This window comes from Centroberyx gerrardi, chromosome 15 (assembly GCF_048128805.1).
Source record: "Centroberyx gerrardi isolate f3 chromosome 15, fCenGer3.hap1.cur.20231027, whole genome shotgun sequence".
Classification (NCBI taxonomy): domain Eukaryota; kingdom Metazoa; phylum Chordata; class Actinopteri; order Beryciformes; family Berycidae; genus Centroberyx; species Centroberyx gerrardi.
In genome coordinates, this window is record NC_136011.1 from 18,985,567 (window position 1) to 19,004,294 (window position 18,728).

The 18,728-nt window shown below is 44.2% G+C and overlaps 2 protein-coding genes across 2 annotated transcripts in view; both read left to right on the forward strand.

Annotated features, from left to right (window-relative positions):
- ank3a (ankyrin 3a) overlaps positions 1-18,728 on the forward strand; it is a 135,051-nt gene that overhangs the window by 105,743 nt on the left and 10,580 nt on the right. Inside the window, exons 27-39 of the mRNA XM_078288736.1 lie at positions 1,091-1,315; positions 1,571-1,725; positions 2,114-2,325; positions 2,618-2,825; positions 3,207-3,303; positions 4,097-4,325; positions 4,442-4,567; positions 5,294-5,416; positions 5,978-6,004; positions 7,203-7,284; positions 17,015-17,089; positions 17,676-17,807; positions 18,554-18,634. Coding sequence (XP_078144862.1) covers positions 1,091-1,315; positions 1,571-1,725; positions 2,114-2,325; positions 2,618-2,825; positions 3,207-3,303; positions 4,097-4,325; positions 4,442-4,567; positions 5,294-5,416; positions 5,978-6,004; positions 7,203-7,284; positions 17,015-17,089; positions 17,676-17,807; positions 18,554-18,634 — 1,772 coding nt within the window. The remainder of the gene's footprint in view (positions 1-1,090; positions 1,316-1,570; positions 1,726-2,113; positions 2,326-2,617; positions 2,826-3,206; positions 3,304-4,096; positions 4,326-4,441; positions 4,568-5,293; positions 5,417-5,977; positions 6,005-7,202; positions 7,285-17,014; positions 17,090-17,675; positions 17,808-18,553; positions 18,635-18,728) is intronic.
- On the forward strand, positions 10,409-16,018 carry LOC139920092 (ankyrin-3-like). Its single transcript, XM_078288897.1, has 4 exons — positions 10,409-12,212; positions 12,999-13,053; positions 13,120-14,611; positions 14,864-16,018. Exons 1-4 carry the CDS (start codon positions 10,409-10,411, stop codon positions 16,016-16,018), a joined length of 4,506 nt encoding a protein of 1,501 aa, XP_078145023.1.

Here is an 18,728-nt window from a genome sequence, read left to right on the forward strand (position 1 = left end):
ACTGCCTAGCTATTAGAAGTGTGTAGTCAACCTGTGTTTGGGATTCTCTCATTGATGTGCCATCTCTCTCTCTCTCACAGCGCACATTAAGATAAACCTTCTTTCTCAAAGCCTAACATGTTCTCTGCTAAATACAACACAGAACATTCAGAGTGAAGGCAAATATACTGTAACTGACACTCACAACACCTATAGAAAAACATATGGTTTCTGACATGTAGGTTTTTCATATAAAACCCATTTATCATACGCCAGCACACGTAACTGAGATCTAGAACTATGTAAATATATGATTATAAATGGCACCGTTATGCAAGAAACAGTGCTCATGTTTGCCGTAATTACACTCGTTGGTTTAATAATGCATCACAATTTATAACCCATTGTTTGAGTTACTAATAGGTCATTAGCAGAGATGTAGTGGCTTAGTAAAACGAAATAAGTTTTAAGAGCCGCATTAGACTTTAGGCATAAGGACTGTTCATAAATAAAAATGTGTGTAAACAGAGTTTTCTATATTTACGCCGCACTACATCCTCCTACTTGTGCCAATCATGATATTAATGGGATGTCCAAACCTGCTTTTAATTTGAAGAATGGAACACATCACATATTAATCACATAACCTCTCATCATGAATTAATGGTGTCCCTAGCTGGGGTGAAACATTTGTGCAGGTGTTTAATATTTGATCACTGAACACTGCTTTAGAGGGACTGAAACTTTGGCAGCAAACTCACCTTTGGCCTCAGAACTTGAAACTAAACTTCCTGCAACTTCATTAGCACACTGTTTAGTTTCAGACACATTAGATGTCTTAAATTGAGATGAGAAGTGAAGGTGAGAACTGCCAGCTTTCAAAACTCAAAGCATCTTCTTTCTCCTCTATCTCTCTCTCTCTCTCTCTCTCTCACTTTTTCTCTTTCCTCTATTTTTGTTATTTTCTCTCACTTTCTTTGTTTGGGTGTACGGTGATCACAGCATGGGAATCGTCCTCCTCACTTGTGTCCGTGGTATGGTATGGCTTCTGTCTGTCTTTCCCCTCCATCCCTTTTTTTCTCCTCTAACATCTCTCTTTCTCCTCGGGCAGGTTCCTGGTCAGCTTCATGGTGGACGCCCGCGGCGGCTCCATGAGAGGCAGCCGCCACAATGGCATGCGCATCATCATCCCACCCAGGAAGTGCACAGCGCCCACGCGCATCACCTGCCGCCTGGCCAAGAGGCACAAGCTGGCCTACCCCCCACCCATGGTGGAGGGAGAGGGGCTGGTCAGCCGGCTGGTGGAGGTGGGGCCGGCCGGGGCTCAGTTCCTTGGGTAGGACTTTGGCTCTTCTCCTTTTTCTTTGGTGATGAGTTACAAATGCAAGGGTATTAGAGTTGGTATTATAATTATGCAATGTCTACAGTGGAGTTACTCTCTTACTCTTACTAAATATCATAATTAAAAGAATGGTTATGCATCGCCAATGCAGCTAACAGTATTTACATAATTATCATTTTGGGAGTGACCAAGTTAATAACTTCATAGCCAAAGAGACTGTGTTTTATTGTGTTCTGTATTCTCTTTCAGCCCAGTGATTGTGGAGATCCCTCATTTTGGTTCCATGCGGGGGAAAGAGAGGGAGCTGATTGTGCTGAGGAGCGACAATGGCGACACATGGAAGGAGCACCAGTCTGACGCCAGACCAGAGGACCTCATTGAGCTGCTCAGTGGGATGGATGAAGGTAAGGGAAGGCACATTCAGCACAGCCCGACATTTAACAGTGATAAAGGAAAGAGAGTGAGCAGAGAAAAGTTGGGAGCTGAGAAAACCTATACTACATAACCCAGGGCAATATGTCAACTAATGACCTAGAAAACCTGATTTTCATTCCAAAGGTTTTTTCAGTTGAGGTTATTAGCTTATTTGTTGTCCTTGTCTTGAAATGAAACTGAACAAAAAGTCATTCCGCAGTAGTACATTTAAATTGATTTATAAAGCCATAATCTGTAATCAGTTGTGAAATCCAGCTAGCTTTTTGAAGTGAAGGGACACTGACTATCAAGATGTGTTTATGAAAGCATCATTTATTGTTGCCCGCTAATCTCTAACCCCACTTTCATGTGTCTCAGAGATGGACAGCCCTGCTGAGCTGGAGAAGAAGCGCATCTGCCGCATCGTCACCAGGGATTTCCCTCAGTACTTCGCAGTGGTGTCACGGATCAAGCAGGAGTCCAATCACATGGGTCCCGACGGCGGCCTGCTGTCCAGCACCACTGTGCCCATGGTCCAGGCTTCATTCCCACAGGGGGCACTCACCAAGAAGATCCGTGTTGGCCTGCAGGTACAGCAGGACTCTCTTCATATTAAATCTCCTGTTCCTTGACTCAGCAGTTTTTTTTTTTTACCAATCCAGTCCACTTTTCTATTATTTATTGAGACCTGGCCCATTTTCATAAAGCTAAATATTTTATTCTAGATGGCAGGACATGCCCGGTCTCATAATTTTGATAGAGATAACATGCTGCTCCACCCAGGGAAGGTTTGACTAGACCATTCCTTCAGATTTGATGAAAGAATGATCATTCACCCTTCATCTGCTCTTCTTTTCTCTGTCCTCCTGTATTTCTTTCCAGGCTCAGCCTGTGCCAGATGACATGGTGAGCGCAGTCCTTGGCAACAGAGCCACCTTCAGCCCCATCGTCACTGTGGAGCCCAGGAGGAGGAAGTTCCACAAGCCAATCACCATGACGATCCCAGTCCCGCCCAGGTCAGCAGAGGGCCACCCCAGTGGCCACAGAGGCGACTCTGCGCCCTGCCTGCGCCTGCTCTGCAGCATCACAGGCGAGTAGACAACTAGAGCATGAAAAAAACTGTAGGATTACCTCCAACCATATTGCACCTGCAGTACTTAAAGTTGTGTTGGATTTGATGTATCGAATAAAAGTTCTTCTGAGAGCTGCCCGTAGAAGACGAATGAATGTTGATATTTGTGAAAGCAGACATTTATTCATCCATTTATTATTCATCAAACAGAGTGAGTAGCTCAGAGTCGCTATAAATTGAATAGCCTTGGGCACGTCAGACCTACTTTGATATCAGGAGCCACTGGTCGATGGAGAAGATGAAGAAGTGAGCTGATGAAAGGATAGGGTTCATGAAAGCTAAAACACTGGCTCGCCTGGGGAGGGAGCGGTCTCATCTTTTGCTCTCTGTTTCATACAGGAGGGACATCCCCTGCCCAGTGGGAGGACATCACAGGGACCACACCTCTGTCCTTTGTAACTGACTGTGTCTCCTTCACCACAAATGTGTCGGCCAGGTGAGACACACACACACACACGTATACACAAACACACACACTCACAGCAGACCACAGTAGGGCACAATGAATACAAAGAGTTGTGTTTTGAATGCCCTGCTTTAAATTAACCCTCACATGACTTCACTCACATATTAACCCTAGTGATACAAAGTCATTGCAACACATTCTTGAGGCATGCTCAGTAACCAAGCTACTCCATGACGTCTCGAATTTACAGCAGCCAGAGAGCTTTTGTGAGTAATTTTTGGTTACTGTAAGCAAAGTCACGGATTCTTGTCCTAACTGGATTGGAATCATGTGGCGGGTGTGCAGCCTGATATTAACAGAGCGCTCCTTGGTGCTCTGAAATGAGATTATTACAGAGCTGTCATGTGCCTCTGTGCTGCCCTCCTAGAAGAAGCCCAGCTGGTTTGATTTATTGCTTAAAACGCTCACTAACCGACTGGGTTGCTAAGCTAAAGCGTTAGCATCTAATGTAGAAAATATGCAGCAACTTTGTCGGAGCAATTAGAAACACTGTTTATAATTGAGCACAGTGTGGGTAGCTTTATGAAATGTATGGTACAAGAATGGTTTTAGTGTACAGAGTTCTAACCTTATGCAGTCGTAAATCATCCTCATATCAGGCAAATAGTTTTCTTGGCTGGCTTCCAGATGGTATACAGTAAATTAATATTTTCTCATGATCTTCCCCTTTTTTCCTTCTTTTCTCCTCTCCTCTCCTGTCCTCTCCTCTCCTCTCCTGTCCTCTCCTCTCCTCTCCTCTCCTCTCCTCTCCTCGTCTCTACAGGTTCTGGCTCGCAGACTGTCACCAGATTCCTGAGACGGTGAGTCTGGCGTCTCAGTTATACCGGGAGCTGATCTGCGTGCCGTACCTGGCCAAGTTTGTGGTGTTTGCCAAGATGAACGACGCTGTGGAGTCTCGGCTGCGCTGCTTCTGCATGACGGACGACAAGGTGGACAAGACCCTGGAGCAGCAGGAGAACTTCGAGGAGGTGGCCCGTAGCAAAGATATTGAGGTGGGGCTGTGCAGGAAATGTGGACGTTCAAACACTCTACCGCAATAAGACAGACTTGCATATCAATAAAGAAAGTTGATTGTGGCATTGAATTCTTGGTCGATGTACTTCCATAGGTTCTAGAAGGCAAGCCCATCCATGTGGATTGCTATGGCAACCTGTCCCCTCTGACCAAGAGTGGGCAGCAGTTGGTTTTCAACTTCTACTCCTTCAAGGAAAACCGACTTCCTTTCAACGTAAAGGTAAACTTTAGCCCAACCTCTGCTAGCCTTTACTGTGTATGTAACGTACTTTGGGCCTGTTGGTGAATATGTATCACTGATTAAATTGTCAGAAATGATTGTCCTCTAAACATGCTGACATGCATATCAACAGCAGTGACCTTGTAATATCTGATGCATTATCCCAAGAGCAAGAAAATTAGAGTGGCCTACTGTAGAACCAAGCTAAACAAAACAGGCTGGTATGATTCATGCGGATCATAGCTTCCATGTGAAAATTACCTCAGTGTATATGTGTGGCACTCCATTTGTTTTTCTTGTAGCCTTTTTTACACCCACGCTGACTCAAACAAATTAAATATATTCGACCTGACAAGCTCCTATTTTGGAAACAGGGGAGATTCCTATGTTTGCTGTTTTTCTACTACAACAAGTTGAGGTGGATGGATGGTGTTTAAATAATTACACCTGGTACATGGTAGAAAACCCTTTTTTTTTCTTGTTTCCATTTTTGCTTTGGGATTTTTTTCCCCCATTTTTCCAGAAAATTTGGTTCATTGAGGCTTGTTGATGAGGAAATTTAAATGGATTGTAGCGCAAGTAAAGTCCAACTTTCCTCCTTGTCCTGCACAGGCGTTTTTCTCATATTGGTTTTAAGCAAGATAGCGAGGTACAGGTAGTTCTTGAGATTATTTGTTGGGGTCAAAATTATTGATTCATGTCGTGAAATCTTTTTGGTTTCTACAGATCAGAGACATGGGCCAAGAGCCATGTGGCCGTCTCTCCTTCCTGAAAGAACCGAAATCCAACAAAGGTGTTCCACAGACTGCCATATGCAATTTGAATATCACACTGCCAACCCACAAGAAGGTAGGCTCACCATATTTGAATGATTCGTCCTTTTAGGCCATATCATATCATCTTCATGTAAATGAAATTGAAAGACAGAAAACAATATTGTCCTGACACCAAGAGGAGGCGTCGAACTTCATTTGGTTTAGAAATGCCTGCCTGCTGTTTGTGTCTTTTATCAGTGTTTAAGCCTGTGCCAGTCATAAGACCCCACAACGTACACATCCAGCCACACATGCATACCGTGCATTGTTGTATTGCCTGGCTCACTGTGGGTATATGAGAATCATGTAAAAAGTACACTTCTCGTTTGTTTCTTTGATGTGGTGTTGATTGATCACAAGAAACTATGTAATTATGTTGCTGTTGCTTTTGTTATTTTGCTGGGCTTTTCTTCTTTCTTTTTTTTTTTGGAACCGATTTATTAATCCCATAGCTTTATTCCGAAGCCTTTTGTTGTTTTTGCTGCTCCATTTTCATTCCCTGAATTTTATTTCCATCTCCCCGCCCACTATAACGTCCCTGCTCTCCATTGTGTCATCTCTCTCCTCTCCTGCAATGCATCTTGGGAAACCACAGGATTTGGAGTCTGATCCTGATGATGAGGTAAACAGATTCTTCATCATCACATGGAACTGCTTCTTCTCTGTCGTGCTTTCTGTTGGCTTTACTGCAGAGGCTGTAGTAAATATATGTGTGTCGTGAATACTTTTTCTCTGTCCAGTAACTGACTGTGAGTAGAGGCTTCTGCCTGCACATTTTTTACACAGCTAAGTCATTGCTGAAAAGTGACCTCATCATATAATGCATGAGCGGAAGCGGCGATTTTTTTACTCAGCGAAGATTTATTTATTATTGTCCTCATCCCAAGTCCAGTGGAGCCAATTTGTGTGCCACACCTCGGCTTGTTTTTCCATCTCTATCTTCCTTTCCATGTTCAGTAGGAAATCACCATGTCTCCATAATATTTATAAACTCATAGGAAGTTTCACACAGTACTACGGTACAGTAGTTTTGTTAGCTGAAAATGAAACCTTGATCATTTATTCACTTAGTCATTATTTTATTACATTTAGGACTTTTTCACCCTTGTCCTTAGCATGTCTGTAACAGACAATACCAATGGTCTCTCAGCTGCCTGCTAAAAACTCTTCTAGGAGTGTTTAGTCAGAGGGGAGAAAAGGATGTTGTTTTCATCTTTGAGTTCCTCCATTATGTGTAGTTGAATAACAAAAGGAGGTAACCGTGTATGTTACGTTCCTTCTGCATTTATATACCGCAGTTATAATGTTGTAACTGATAGAACTACTACTATTATTATTCTTTCTATTTCACTAATGATGCGCCATGTCACCAAATTTGATGATGATCTGAGGAAAGCATCTTCATGTTAAGATGACAAATTTTCAACATACCTAACTTGAAGTGTGATCTTGTCTGTGCCTTCCACTTCCTGGAGTAGGCCATATTGACAAAGTATTGCTTGGAGATATTTCAATATAATCAAACTGAGAAATGCACCATCCTACAAATGTGACACTCACTCCCTCCAATCAGAGGGAAGCATTGTCCCTTAGTCTCCAGAGGTGACACTACAGTACACCTGCAGTGCCTCCCCGTGCCAGTACTAACAGCATGCACTGATGCACTGCAACCAGCACAACCCCCAGGCACAGCAGTGTCTGCATTAACAAATTAACACAAGAAGTATATAGACAGAAATCTGATACATTAGAACCACATTTTATCACATTTTTACATTTTTTATGTTAAAACATCTTTTGTTCTTTTTCGTTTGTTGCAGACTGAAAAGCCAGACCGACGTCATACCTTTGCCTCCTTAGCTTTGCGTAAGCGCTACAGCTATCTGACCGACCCAGCAGCGAGTGAGTTTCCCATTTTTACTTCCATGAAATCTTCAATTGATATTAAATATTGACTTAATTCTAATCAAGTTTAGTGTCAGATGGTCCCTTTATACAATATACATGATATTTTCCATATATCCATAGTGTAGAAACATAGATCCACCTGATAAAACATGATCATCAATCATTCATCCATGTCACCTGACACATTATGATCCACAATCATTCATCAGTTGACACATTTGCATGGTTTACTGCGTGATATGCTTTGCCCACCCACCCCATTTTGTGAAAAAAAAAATCTCTTCTCTGTTTCAACTATTTTGTTATTTTACATTTGTGGAAACACTGGCATTGCAACATCCATTTGTTCATTTATCATTTGGAAAAAAATGTTTTAATTCATGTTGAATAAAAGTATTCTTTTGGGTTGTTCTCATTCTTTTAGTGGCCATTTCACTCTTATTGGCTTTGTGATTGTGTGCAGCTGTGTATATATTATTGTGCTAATGGGTTGCACTTTACATTAACTTGCCCTCACTTGTATGTGAGTGATGTTATAGCAGGCAATTTTGTGCAATTCTACACTTTTTGCCATTGGAGTACATTTCCATGCAACCAAAATGACTGTTGAAAATGAATGTTTGTTGTATTCAATATTGCCACTGTACCTTGTGCATTATCAGAACACAGAAGTTCTAATCTTCTTCAAAAATTTTAAGGGACTGTCAGTGACTTTTTTCTTCCAGCCTTGTCCATTTGACTAAGGTTTTGTGAAAAATGTATGTTGTTAACACTGAGTTGATATGATTTAAAAACGGTTCACTCATATTAAACTACAAGAGCAGACATTTTAATTATGTCTTAAATTGCAGGTCATACCAGACAGGCATGGTTAGCTGATAGTCCCTTTTTTGTAAAGTGCAACCTCATATTTTTTTTAATTCATGACCAAACAAGTGATGCTTTTCTTTATTAGTGATCTACACTTGTGGGGTCATTTCTGGCATTGAAAATGAACCAAATGAAAGGATAAAAAAACTGTCAATCAAACATGTACAGTAAAAGGCACTATAGCAAAGAGGCAAACAGATTAAGCACATCAAAAGTCAAAGGAATATTTGTGTAGTTTTTTGGTTATCATGTCATTTTTTCTCCACCTCTACCTTATGTCAAGCATTTTTGTTGCACATGCACATGCTCCGTTGTTTATTACTGGATGTTCTATTTTGTCATCAGTCACAGATTTTAGACCATCACTTGTCATGTCATCCTTGTTTAGATAGTATCTCACAATTTATGAGTACAAAAATAATGTATCTCTTGCTACTTTGATTAATGCTGTTTCTGACTCACTCAAATTTCTCTTTCTGGTTTTTATGTTTTATTTCAAATTATTTTTCTGTTCAATTTTACGTTTGATTCCTTGTTGCTTTTGGTTTAACTTATTGTTGAAGAAACAACTGATCGAAGCTCGCCGAGAACACAGCCTTCTGGCTACCCTTACAAACCTGTCTTTTCAACGAGATCTTATCAGGCGTGGTCGGCTGTTCCTGTCGCCGTCCCTGTCCAAGCCAAGTCTGGGTTTGGCTCCCTCTCCAGTTCGTCATCCAACACGCCCTCTGCCTCTCCACTGAAGTCTGTCTGGTCCATCACCTCTGCCTCCCCCATCAAGACCAACATCCCCGGATCCCCAGCCTCCTCTGTCAAGTCAGCTAGCGACATGGCCTCTCCCATCCGATCTTACAGGACCATCTCTTCTCCTATAAAAACTGTAGTCCAGCAAGCCCAATACCCAGTCCAGGTCACCCCCACTCTCCTGGCCTCACCAGGGAAAAGTGTCCCAGACACTGTATCTGTGAAAGGACTGGCAGCATTGTCTGCCAGGACCTCCCCTATCACTGCCTCTGGAGGAGGAAGTGCTCTTCTTGAGAGATCATCCATAGCTATGACCCCACCAACCTCTCCCAAGTCTTCCCTGAACATGTACAGCTCATCCCTGCCATACAAGTCTGTTATAGGAGGCTCTAGTGGCACAGCATCTTCCTCCTCTCCCATAAAAACAGTCCCTGGTCTCTCTTCTGTCAGGTCCTCTGCAGATGCCTCAGGCCCTTCAAGGAGCCTGTTCTCCTCTCTGACCTCACCACTTAAATCTAACACCTCTCCTAGTGCAGCAGCTCTAATCAATGGAACTGTGTCCCCTACTCAGTACCGCTCCTCATCCCCAACTTCTCTTCTCACCAGCAGTCTGCAAGAGAGAATACAAGCAACCACCAATGCAGCAACAACGAGCGTCAATGCAGCCTTTGATGAGGTTGAAAAAACATTTAACTCTTGTTCTGCAGGCTATGGCACCTTGAAGTCCTTATCCTCCTCTGCGTCTTCCTCATATCAGTCCATTAGATCATCAGCCTCTAATTCCCTTTATGCCTCTCTAAGGTCCCCTACTAACTCCACCACTGCTGTGACATCCAGCACAATGACTGTTCCGGTGTACTCCGTTATAAATGTGCTGCCAGATCCCCAGTTTAAAAAGCTACCTGAGGTGTCCAAGTCAGCTGCTGCTCTTTTGTCCCCTAGGAAGACAGTGCCTGCTGAGGTGAATGCTCAGTTGCAGTCTTCCTTTGCCAGAACTCTTTCGCCTGTCAAATCCCCTCTTTTCATGTCCCCTGCTGCCCTCAAATCAACCACCACATCACCACTGTCATCCAGCCAAGAGATTCTGAAGGACGTAGCCGAAATGAAAGAGGACTTGATACGAATGTCAGCCATCTTGCAGACGGATCCAAATTCCACAGCCAATAAAGGATTCCAGTCTAATTCTCCCAAAGAGGCTAAAATAGAGGATGAGGAGCCATATAGGATTGTGGAGAAAGTGAAACAAGATTTGGTCAAAGTAAGTGAGATCCTGACCAAAGATGCTGTCAAGGATGGTAGGGCTTCTGTGGCAAAGAGTTCCTTGGATGACATACAATACTCAAAAGTACCAGTTGAACAACCACCAAGCAACTGGAGCTATCCACCAAGATATGAGACTGTGGTTCCTCAAATCAAATCAAAGACAATACCAGATAGAGATTTCAATCTATCCAAAGTGGTTGACTACCTAGCTAATGATGTTGGTAGCAACTCTTTCTCCAAAATGCATGACTCAAAGCATAAAGCAGATGAGGGCAAGAGGGAAGGAGAGGAGAAGCAGAAACGTGTCCTGAAACCCACCATAGCAGTTCAGGAGCACAAGCTCAAAATGCCTCCAACAAACATGCGCTCCTCAGGATCAGACAAGGAGATCAGTAAACTAGCAGATGCGCTTTTTGGAGCAGACACTGTTTTGGAATCCCCTGATGACATCTCACATGAACAGGATAAGAGCCCCCTCTCAGACAGTGGCTTTGAGACTAGGAGTGAACGGACACCCTCTGCCCCTCAAAGCGCAGAAGGCATGGGCCCCAAGGCCCTTTTTCAGGATATCCCAATTCCTCCAGTGATCACTGAGACTAGGACTGAGGTTGTCCACGTCATCAGGAGCTACGAGTCCCCAGAGGACAATAAACAACCTGCAATGGAGGATGCACGTGCCGTCAGATATATTGATTCTGAACCTAAAGGACATCTGAATCACACCACGTCGACTTCAGAGCAGAATAAATGCTATCCAATGAAAGTCAGCCCTGAGGAGGATCCAATGGGAAAAGGGATGAGGGTGAAGGAGGAGACTCATATCACCACCACCACCAGGATGGTGTACCACAAACCCACTGGCAAAGAGGCAGCATCTGAGAGGTGTGAGGAAACTATGTCTGTACATGATATCATGAAAGCTTTCCAGTCAGGCAGGGACCCTTCTAGAGAGCTTGCTGGGCTATTTGAACACAAGTCTGGCAGTGAGGAAACATCACAGAGAGTCCTTGAGGATATCAATTCCAAACCCAAGGTTGAAAGAATAATTGAGGTTCACATTGAAAAGGGCAATAAAACAGAACCAACAGAGGTCATCATCAGAGAGACTAAAAACCACCCAGAGAAGGAAATGTACTACTACCCAGGAAACAGACAGGAAGAGGAGGAGCCTGAGGAATCACTTCCGGGGTACCTTGAGTCCTCCAGAGTGAACACACCCATGTCACAGGAGGAGGACAGTCGCCCTAGTTCAGCCCAGCTCATGGCAGATGACTCATACAAAACCTTGAGGCTACTTAGCCAGCAGTCTGTAGAGTACAATGAGGATGAGTCATCAGAGCTTAGGGGAGAATCTTACAATTTTGCAGAGAAAATGCTACTCTCTGAGAAGCTTGACCAGTCTCATTCTGACACAGAGGAATACCTGAAAGATAGGTCTCGCTTTCACTCACCTGACAGAAGCAGTCACAGTGAGGGTAGATCGAGTGGGCCAAGGACAGAGTATGTCTTCAGGTCGTCTAGAAATGTGTTTGACAAATCTGGGAGAATGGCCAATGTTGATGATAACTTTGACAAACTGACACTTTTGCAGTATTCTTCTGAGCCTGGTAGCCCAAAGCACTCTGTTTGGATGCGCGTGTCAGATGACACACAAAGTAAGAATAGAGAGCAGCTTATCTATGAAGACAGAGTGGACAGGACTGTAAAAGAGGCGGAGGAAAAACTAAGTGAGGTATCTCAGTTCTTTCGTGATAAAACAGAAAAACTCAATGATGAGCTCTCATCTCCAGAGAAGAAATCTCGCAGGTCAGACTTCAGGGAAACACGATCAGGGCCCAGTTCTACACACAGCAGTCCTGAGAGGCCAGCTTATAGGAACGGGGGTAGCGGGGAAGAATGGAGCAGAGACAGGCTTAGAGACAGGTTCGGCTCCAGTGATAGGAAATGTGCCAGCTTACCCAGCAGCCCGGAGAGAAGAGTGCTGCTGCAGTATAACGATTCAGACAAAAGAAAGCAGGGAGATGGAACATCACAGGGAAGCACAGGTGAAGGCCCTAAACCTTTTCAAATGTCATCCTCCAAAGTCAGCGCAGTGAGGCTAAAGTTTGAACAAGAGGCTCAAAAGCAAGATAAGACTCCTCAGTGGGGCCAAAATTCAAATCCTCCTGTCAGGAAACTCCAGGAAAGTAAGCTACCTGTGTATCAGGTTTTTGCTGGTTCAAATATCCCAAAAACACCAGACAGTCCGGGAAACCAGAGGAGAGGCCTAGATAGTGAGTCTAATAAGTTCTCTTCGCCCAAACATGACCCCAGTGGAAAAGAACAGGAAGAGAAAAAGTTGTTCAAAACATGGGAGAGCCAAGGAAATGGGAACTATAAACCCCAATCACCCAAACTATCTCATTCCTTATTGCATGATACAATGAAAGATGGCAATAACAGCGACTCACAAAGACAGGAAACCACCAAGAAAATAATCTACACAGAATATGTTGTCCGAGAAAGCCCAAATAGTAATGGCAGTCTAAAAAAAAACTCGGAATCACAAATTCCTGTTAGAATGCCATCTAATTTCTCAGAGAATCGCCAATCCACCTCATTAAAATTAGATACCTCTGTTGAACCGTGTGATAGGGCAGGGTCTCATATACCTACTTTAGCTAGAAATCGGTTACACAGTAGCTCTGAAGCCAACAAGTCTACTAGGGGGTCATCAGTAGGAAGATCCACCGATTCTTTAGATGGCAGCCAGTCAAATGTAGTGTGCAACGGTGTTGATAGTGACCAAGTAGAGTATTTGGATAAAGTAACCCCTGTAGTTGTCACAGAAGGTTTCAAAGATATTAAACCCTTGCCAGTTTATGTTAGCATCCAAGTAGGAAAGCAGTATGAGAAAGAAACCGCCACGGGGCAGCTGGGAACATACAAAAAGATAGTGAGCCATGAGAGTAGGACGGTGCATGAGACTAGGGGTGCATTTTACACTGTCAAACAAAAGCAGCCTCCATCTCCTCAAGGTAGTCCAGAAGATGACACACTAGAGCAAGTGACCTTCATGGACAGCTCTGGGAAGAGTCCTGTTACCCCTGAGACCCCCAGCTCAGAGGAAGTGAGCCTGACCTCAAGAACACCAGAGTCTGTGATAGGCTTCATGCCTAGCATGCCAAGCCCCATCCCAGAGGAGTCTGAGGAAGAAGACGGGAAGACCTTCATCTACAAGGAGCCACCAAAGGAAAAAACTAAGCCAGCTTCCTCCGAGAATCATAATAAGAAACAGGATTCAGGGAAACAAAAGTCGAAAGAGAAAAGAATAGCTTATATTGAGTTTCCTCCTCCTCCTCCTTTAGAGGCAGAGCAGTCTGACCCTGAGAAGAGGGGGTCGTGTGCTTCTTCTGAGGCAGAGACGGAGATGATGGAGGTGAATCTCCAGGAGGAGCATGATAGACATCTCCTAGCTGAGCCAATCATCAGGGTCCAGCCTCCATCCCCTATTCCCCCCGGAGCTGATGATAGCGACTCCAGTGATGATGAGTCTGTCTTCCATCCCATCCCTGTCAAAAAGTACACTTTCAAGATGAAAGAGGAGGGAGAGAAACACATGAAAAACAAAAGATCTGAGAAAAATGGAAATCAACAGGAGTCTGGGATCAATGGTGTCATAAAGGGGGAGGAAACAGACTTTGAACAAAATGGCAATGACCAGTCAATCACAGACTGTTCCATAGCAACCACTGCTGAGTTCTCCCATGACACCGACGCAACTGAGATAGACTCTTTAGATGGATACGACCTTCAGGATGAGGATGACGGATTGAGCGAGGACCCTAAAACATCTAGTCTGTCCAATGATGGAAAAACAACCGACCGCTCCTTCAGTCAGTCCAAGCTCGAGGTGATAGAGGAAGAAAAATGTGAGGATGGGGGGGATAATGGAAAGACAAAAGCCAACACATCTGCAGTGAACAACAGTGGAGATGAAGAAGATTATACTCTTGAGGGAAGACACCCAGATAGACAGAGTTTTGCAGAAAACTACTTTGGCTACCAACTTGAAGAGGAGCTGAATTCAACCTTTAAAACTGTTGCCACAAAAGGCCTGGACTTTGACCCCTGGTCAACCAAAGGGAGTGACAGTGAGGGGGTTTTTGATTCCAAAACAAAAGACGAAGACCCCAAGCCCTTTGGTTTATCAGTGGAGGACAAGTCACAAGCCACAACACCTGACACAACCCCTGCTCGAACCCCGACTGATGAGAGCACACCGACTAGCGAGCCTAACCCCTTCCCCTTCCATGAGGGGAAGATGTTTGAGATGACGCGCAGTGGTGCTATTGACATGAGCAAGCGGGACTTTGTTGAAGAGAGGCTTCAGTTTTTCCAGATTGGTGAGCATTCCTCTGACCCAAAAACAGGGGAAAAGGGGAGAGGGGGCAAGATCCTGGGGGTAGTTTCCTCTCAGTCACAAACAGGGGAGAGGGCCACAGTAGATGGGAAGGTTATAGACATTACCACAGACAGCAGCACTACACCAACAACACCAGCAGCAACAGCAACAAAATGCAGCCCTGCACAGACTGGCAATGGCACTGGCTATACCGGTACTGATGCCCCCACCTGTGAAGCCATAGCTGAGACTGCCTCCTCATGCACGATCACAGCCTCTAAGGTCGATCCCAAATTACGCACTCCTATTAAGATGGGCATAGCTGCCTCCATAACTGTGAAAAAAGACTCAGGGGATCTCACAGATGGTAAAGCTGAGATGTCAGAGGGTCAGATAGTGCCAGAGTACATCAGCATAGAGGGTCAGTGTGTAGAGAGCCAGTCTAGCAGATACACTGAGCCCAAGTTATCAGAGAGGAGAGATTACCCTGCTGAAAACTGCAACAACAACAATAACCTGGAGTCCTCCAGTGTTCAGGCCAACTACATTCAGTGTGGTAGTGTGGTGTTTAATTTGCAGTCCTCCTCTGAGCCCACACTTCAGAAAGCCAGTAGGATAGAAGCACTGTGCTGTAGGGATTCAGAGGAGAGAGTGGAAGAGCGCAGTAGCAATCAAATAGAAGAGCGGAAGAGTGAAACAGTTAAAGAAAGTGAAGTGAAGCAGCCAAAGTCCAGGCTTCCAGTGAAAGCATCAGGGTGGTCATTTCACACGCAGGGAACAGCCATAGGCAAACAGAAGCCCAAACAAGCAGTGACAGCTGAGGTCAGGAAAAAAGCAGAACCAGCCATAGCCAAAGTAGAGCCCAGGTCTAGAATACCAATCAAGGATGTTAAAAAGAGCAGCCCTGCTGCCACAACTAGCTCCCTCATTTCAGTTCAGGTCACCTCCCAGCCAACAAGGGCATTGGACACAGAGAGAGTCGCCATAAAGTTGCCCTCAAGGCTGCCGCTGAAAGACAGGCATCAGGTCAGCAGTGTCACAGGTGAGACAGTATGTAGACAGAACAAACAGGAGAACCCTAGCGAGGTTTGTAAGCGCACCATCGAGTACTTTAAAGGCATTAGCGGGGAGACGCTAAAGTTGGTGGACCGGCTGTCAGACGAGGAGAAAAAGACGCAGACAGAACAGTCGGAGGAAGACAGCACCTCCCGGAGCACCTCTCTGTCGGACGCCTCCCAGCCTTCCCAGCCTTCCCAGCCCTCCCAGCCCTCCCGCTCATCCAGGTCTGGTAGAGGTTCGAGGGCTGAGGCCGGGGCCGCGTCCGTAAGGGCAAAGGCGGCGGCGACGGACAGGGCCTCCGGCAGTGAGAGGAGCAGGAGGAGTAGGCGGACTGGTGGGAAGGAGGGCAGTCAGGGACTCACGGGGTCTCGAGCGCCCCCCGTCGCGGAGATCAAGCCTAGTTTGTAAAACTTTCACACTATGTTTAAAATACATCTATATATTTCTATATTTCACTTTTAGTTGCATGACATCGTTGTGATCGTTTAATGGATGGATTGACTGGAATGCCTGTGGCGTGTTTACATACTATTCTCTTCAGAACAGTAGCTGTCATTTAAATTTCATTTTTATCATTGATGTACTGTGTACTGTACTGTCCTTGTTGCCAGATTCTCTTTCTTCTGTTCCCCTCTCTCAACCCTTTTCAATCCCCCTGTGGTAGTATGAGCATGCCAGTAGTAGTGACTGGTCCACTGGCACAGCCAGTCCCTTGTCTGACGACTCCCCAGTCTGTCTGTCTGTCTGTCTGTGCGGGGTGGCTACTGATAAACAGAGTTATTGTAGCAGTCTGTTCTTACAGTAGGCTATATTCCATGTTATCAGTTGTGTCACTTGAACTAATAAGTGTTAGCCAAGAACACACAAAAGGCTGTCCGCATGTTTACATAGTAGTCTAAAGTAGAACTTTCCACCCTAGACTTGTAGAACTACATGAGTCTGTTGTTGAGAGTCATGTTATGCTTTGTTTTGTGTGGTTCTTATGACAGTTACTGCCTGCCTAGAGGATACAGACCCACAAACATTCACAGAGCACCACTTACCCTATTAACATACTTTAGTTGGTCATAATGTGTCTAGTGCTATTGATCCTTTTCTTGCCATCCTGGGGAAATAAATTAACCTTGGTCAGCTATATTAAAACAGTAAAGTATTGTTTGCTGATCAAAACAGAATTCTATAAACACAAATCTATAGGTCTATACACTGCATATTTGAATACAATGTATTTTGAAGATATTTGATTGTATTTTCAACACAAGCATGTTGTGAAATTGTTATATCGACAAACACAAGTGGCCAGAAAAGGAAAATGATATACATATTTATTTTTCTATTACATCAGTGTGTAGGGGGAGAAGAATGTGAACTGTGTTGATGAATCATTGTCCTCTGCCTCCCCAGGTCCCCAAAGTCCCTGTGAGCGAACAGACTTGCGCATGGCCATTGTTGCCGATCACCTGGGACTCAGCTGGACAGGTGAGAAAAAATGCTGCATTACTATCTCTCTCTCTCTCTCTTTCGCTCTCTCTCTCTCTCTCTCTCTCTCTCCCTCTCTCTCTCTCTCTCTCTCTCTCTCTCTCTCTCTCTCTCTCTCTCTGTGGCCCTTTCCATTTTACTGTAACATTTTTCACATCATTGCCCCAGCCCTTGTTACTGCTTTCATCCAGTGCCATCTACAGGCTAAAAGAATGCGTTGCACAGCTTTGCAGCAGTGCTGTTGTCATTTAGCCCTTAACAGGGAAACATAAGATAAGACCAAAAAACATTTAATGAGAAAACAGTCAAGATTAAAACCTTCTCCTGTTTTCAGAAAAGCTTAGAAGTTTGAAGGAGGTGATGAAGTCATTGCCCTTTTTAAATTACTGAAATTAAAGTCTGCCTTATTAATTACAGGATTTCACAGATTTTACAGGTCAAGTGAAATTCATCTGAAGACACAAGCTCAACATGACAGAATGTTCTTTTTCCTGCAATCTGCGTGTTTGCAATACAGATGAATTGTCAGACATTGATATAAATGCTTGGATGCTATAATGTGAGGTGCTATTTGTGTCCATCACAGAGCTGGCTCGGGAGATGAACTTCACTGTGGATGAGATCAACCACATCAGACTAGAGAACCCCAACTCTCTGACAGCACAGAGCTTCATGCTGCTAAAGAAATGGGTCAGCCGGGAAGGGAAAAACGCCACTAGTAAGGCTATCTCTATTTCTGAAAATGTTTCTGCTTTTTTTCCCCATCATCTTTCTTGTCTGTCTCCCTCCCTCTTCCCCCCTCCCTCTTCATCTCTCTCATTCTCTCTGTCTTTCACTAGTTTCAGTCTCCCTCCTCTTGCTTTAAGGCTCAAAGGCTCATCACCATGAGAAGTTGAGCCTCCATTTCTAGTTCCATAAAATGAAGTCCTTTTTACTGTGCTGTTTGAAGTCTATCTGGGTCAGAGTACCTCCCCCATCTATCTGTCTTCCTGTCTATCTTGCCTCTTTCTCTGTGTGCTTCTCCCCCCCTCTCACCCCTCATCTTTTCAGACTGACTGACATTGAGGATACTTAAATTCAACTCATGATAGGGCAAAGCAGCTAGATTCCTGATGCAGCTTTATTAAGATTCAGAGTGCTGCTGCTTGCTTCTGGCTGAGTATGAGGGAGGAGGAAGCCCATCGTTCCTTTTTACGCTTGAAAAATCCTCAAGCACCACTCAGGACAAGATGCTCAAGTGCAGAGAACAGTCTTATGGTCTAGATCACTCCATCCAAGAACAAAAGGCTTCTTTTACTGCAATCTTGTTTGAAAAAAATCTGTGATACTCCAACATTTTTGATATTTATTGTTCTCAGCACTAACAAGATTGGTATGAGCAACTGTGCTCATTATACAAACATTTTGTCATCTTTGGTCCAGCTAGCTCAATTTGATTTGTTTGTTTTTTCTCCTTGTCCACAGCGGATGCCTTAACTGCAGTGCTGACCAAAGTCAATCGGATGGATATTGTGACTTTACTGGAGGGCCCGATATTTGACTATGGTAACATTTCAGGCACGAGAAGTTTTGCCGATGATAACGCTGTTTTCCGGGATCAGGCTGATGGTAAAGTTTAGCTCTGTCTAGCTGACCTCTT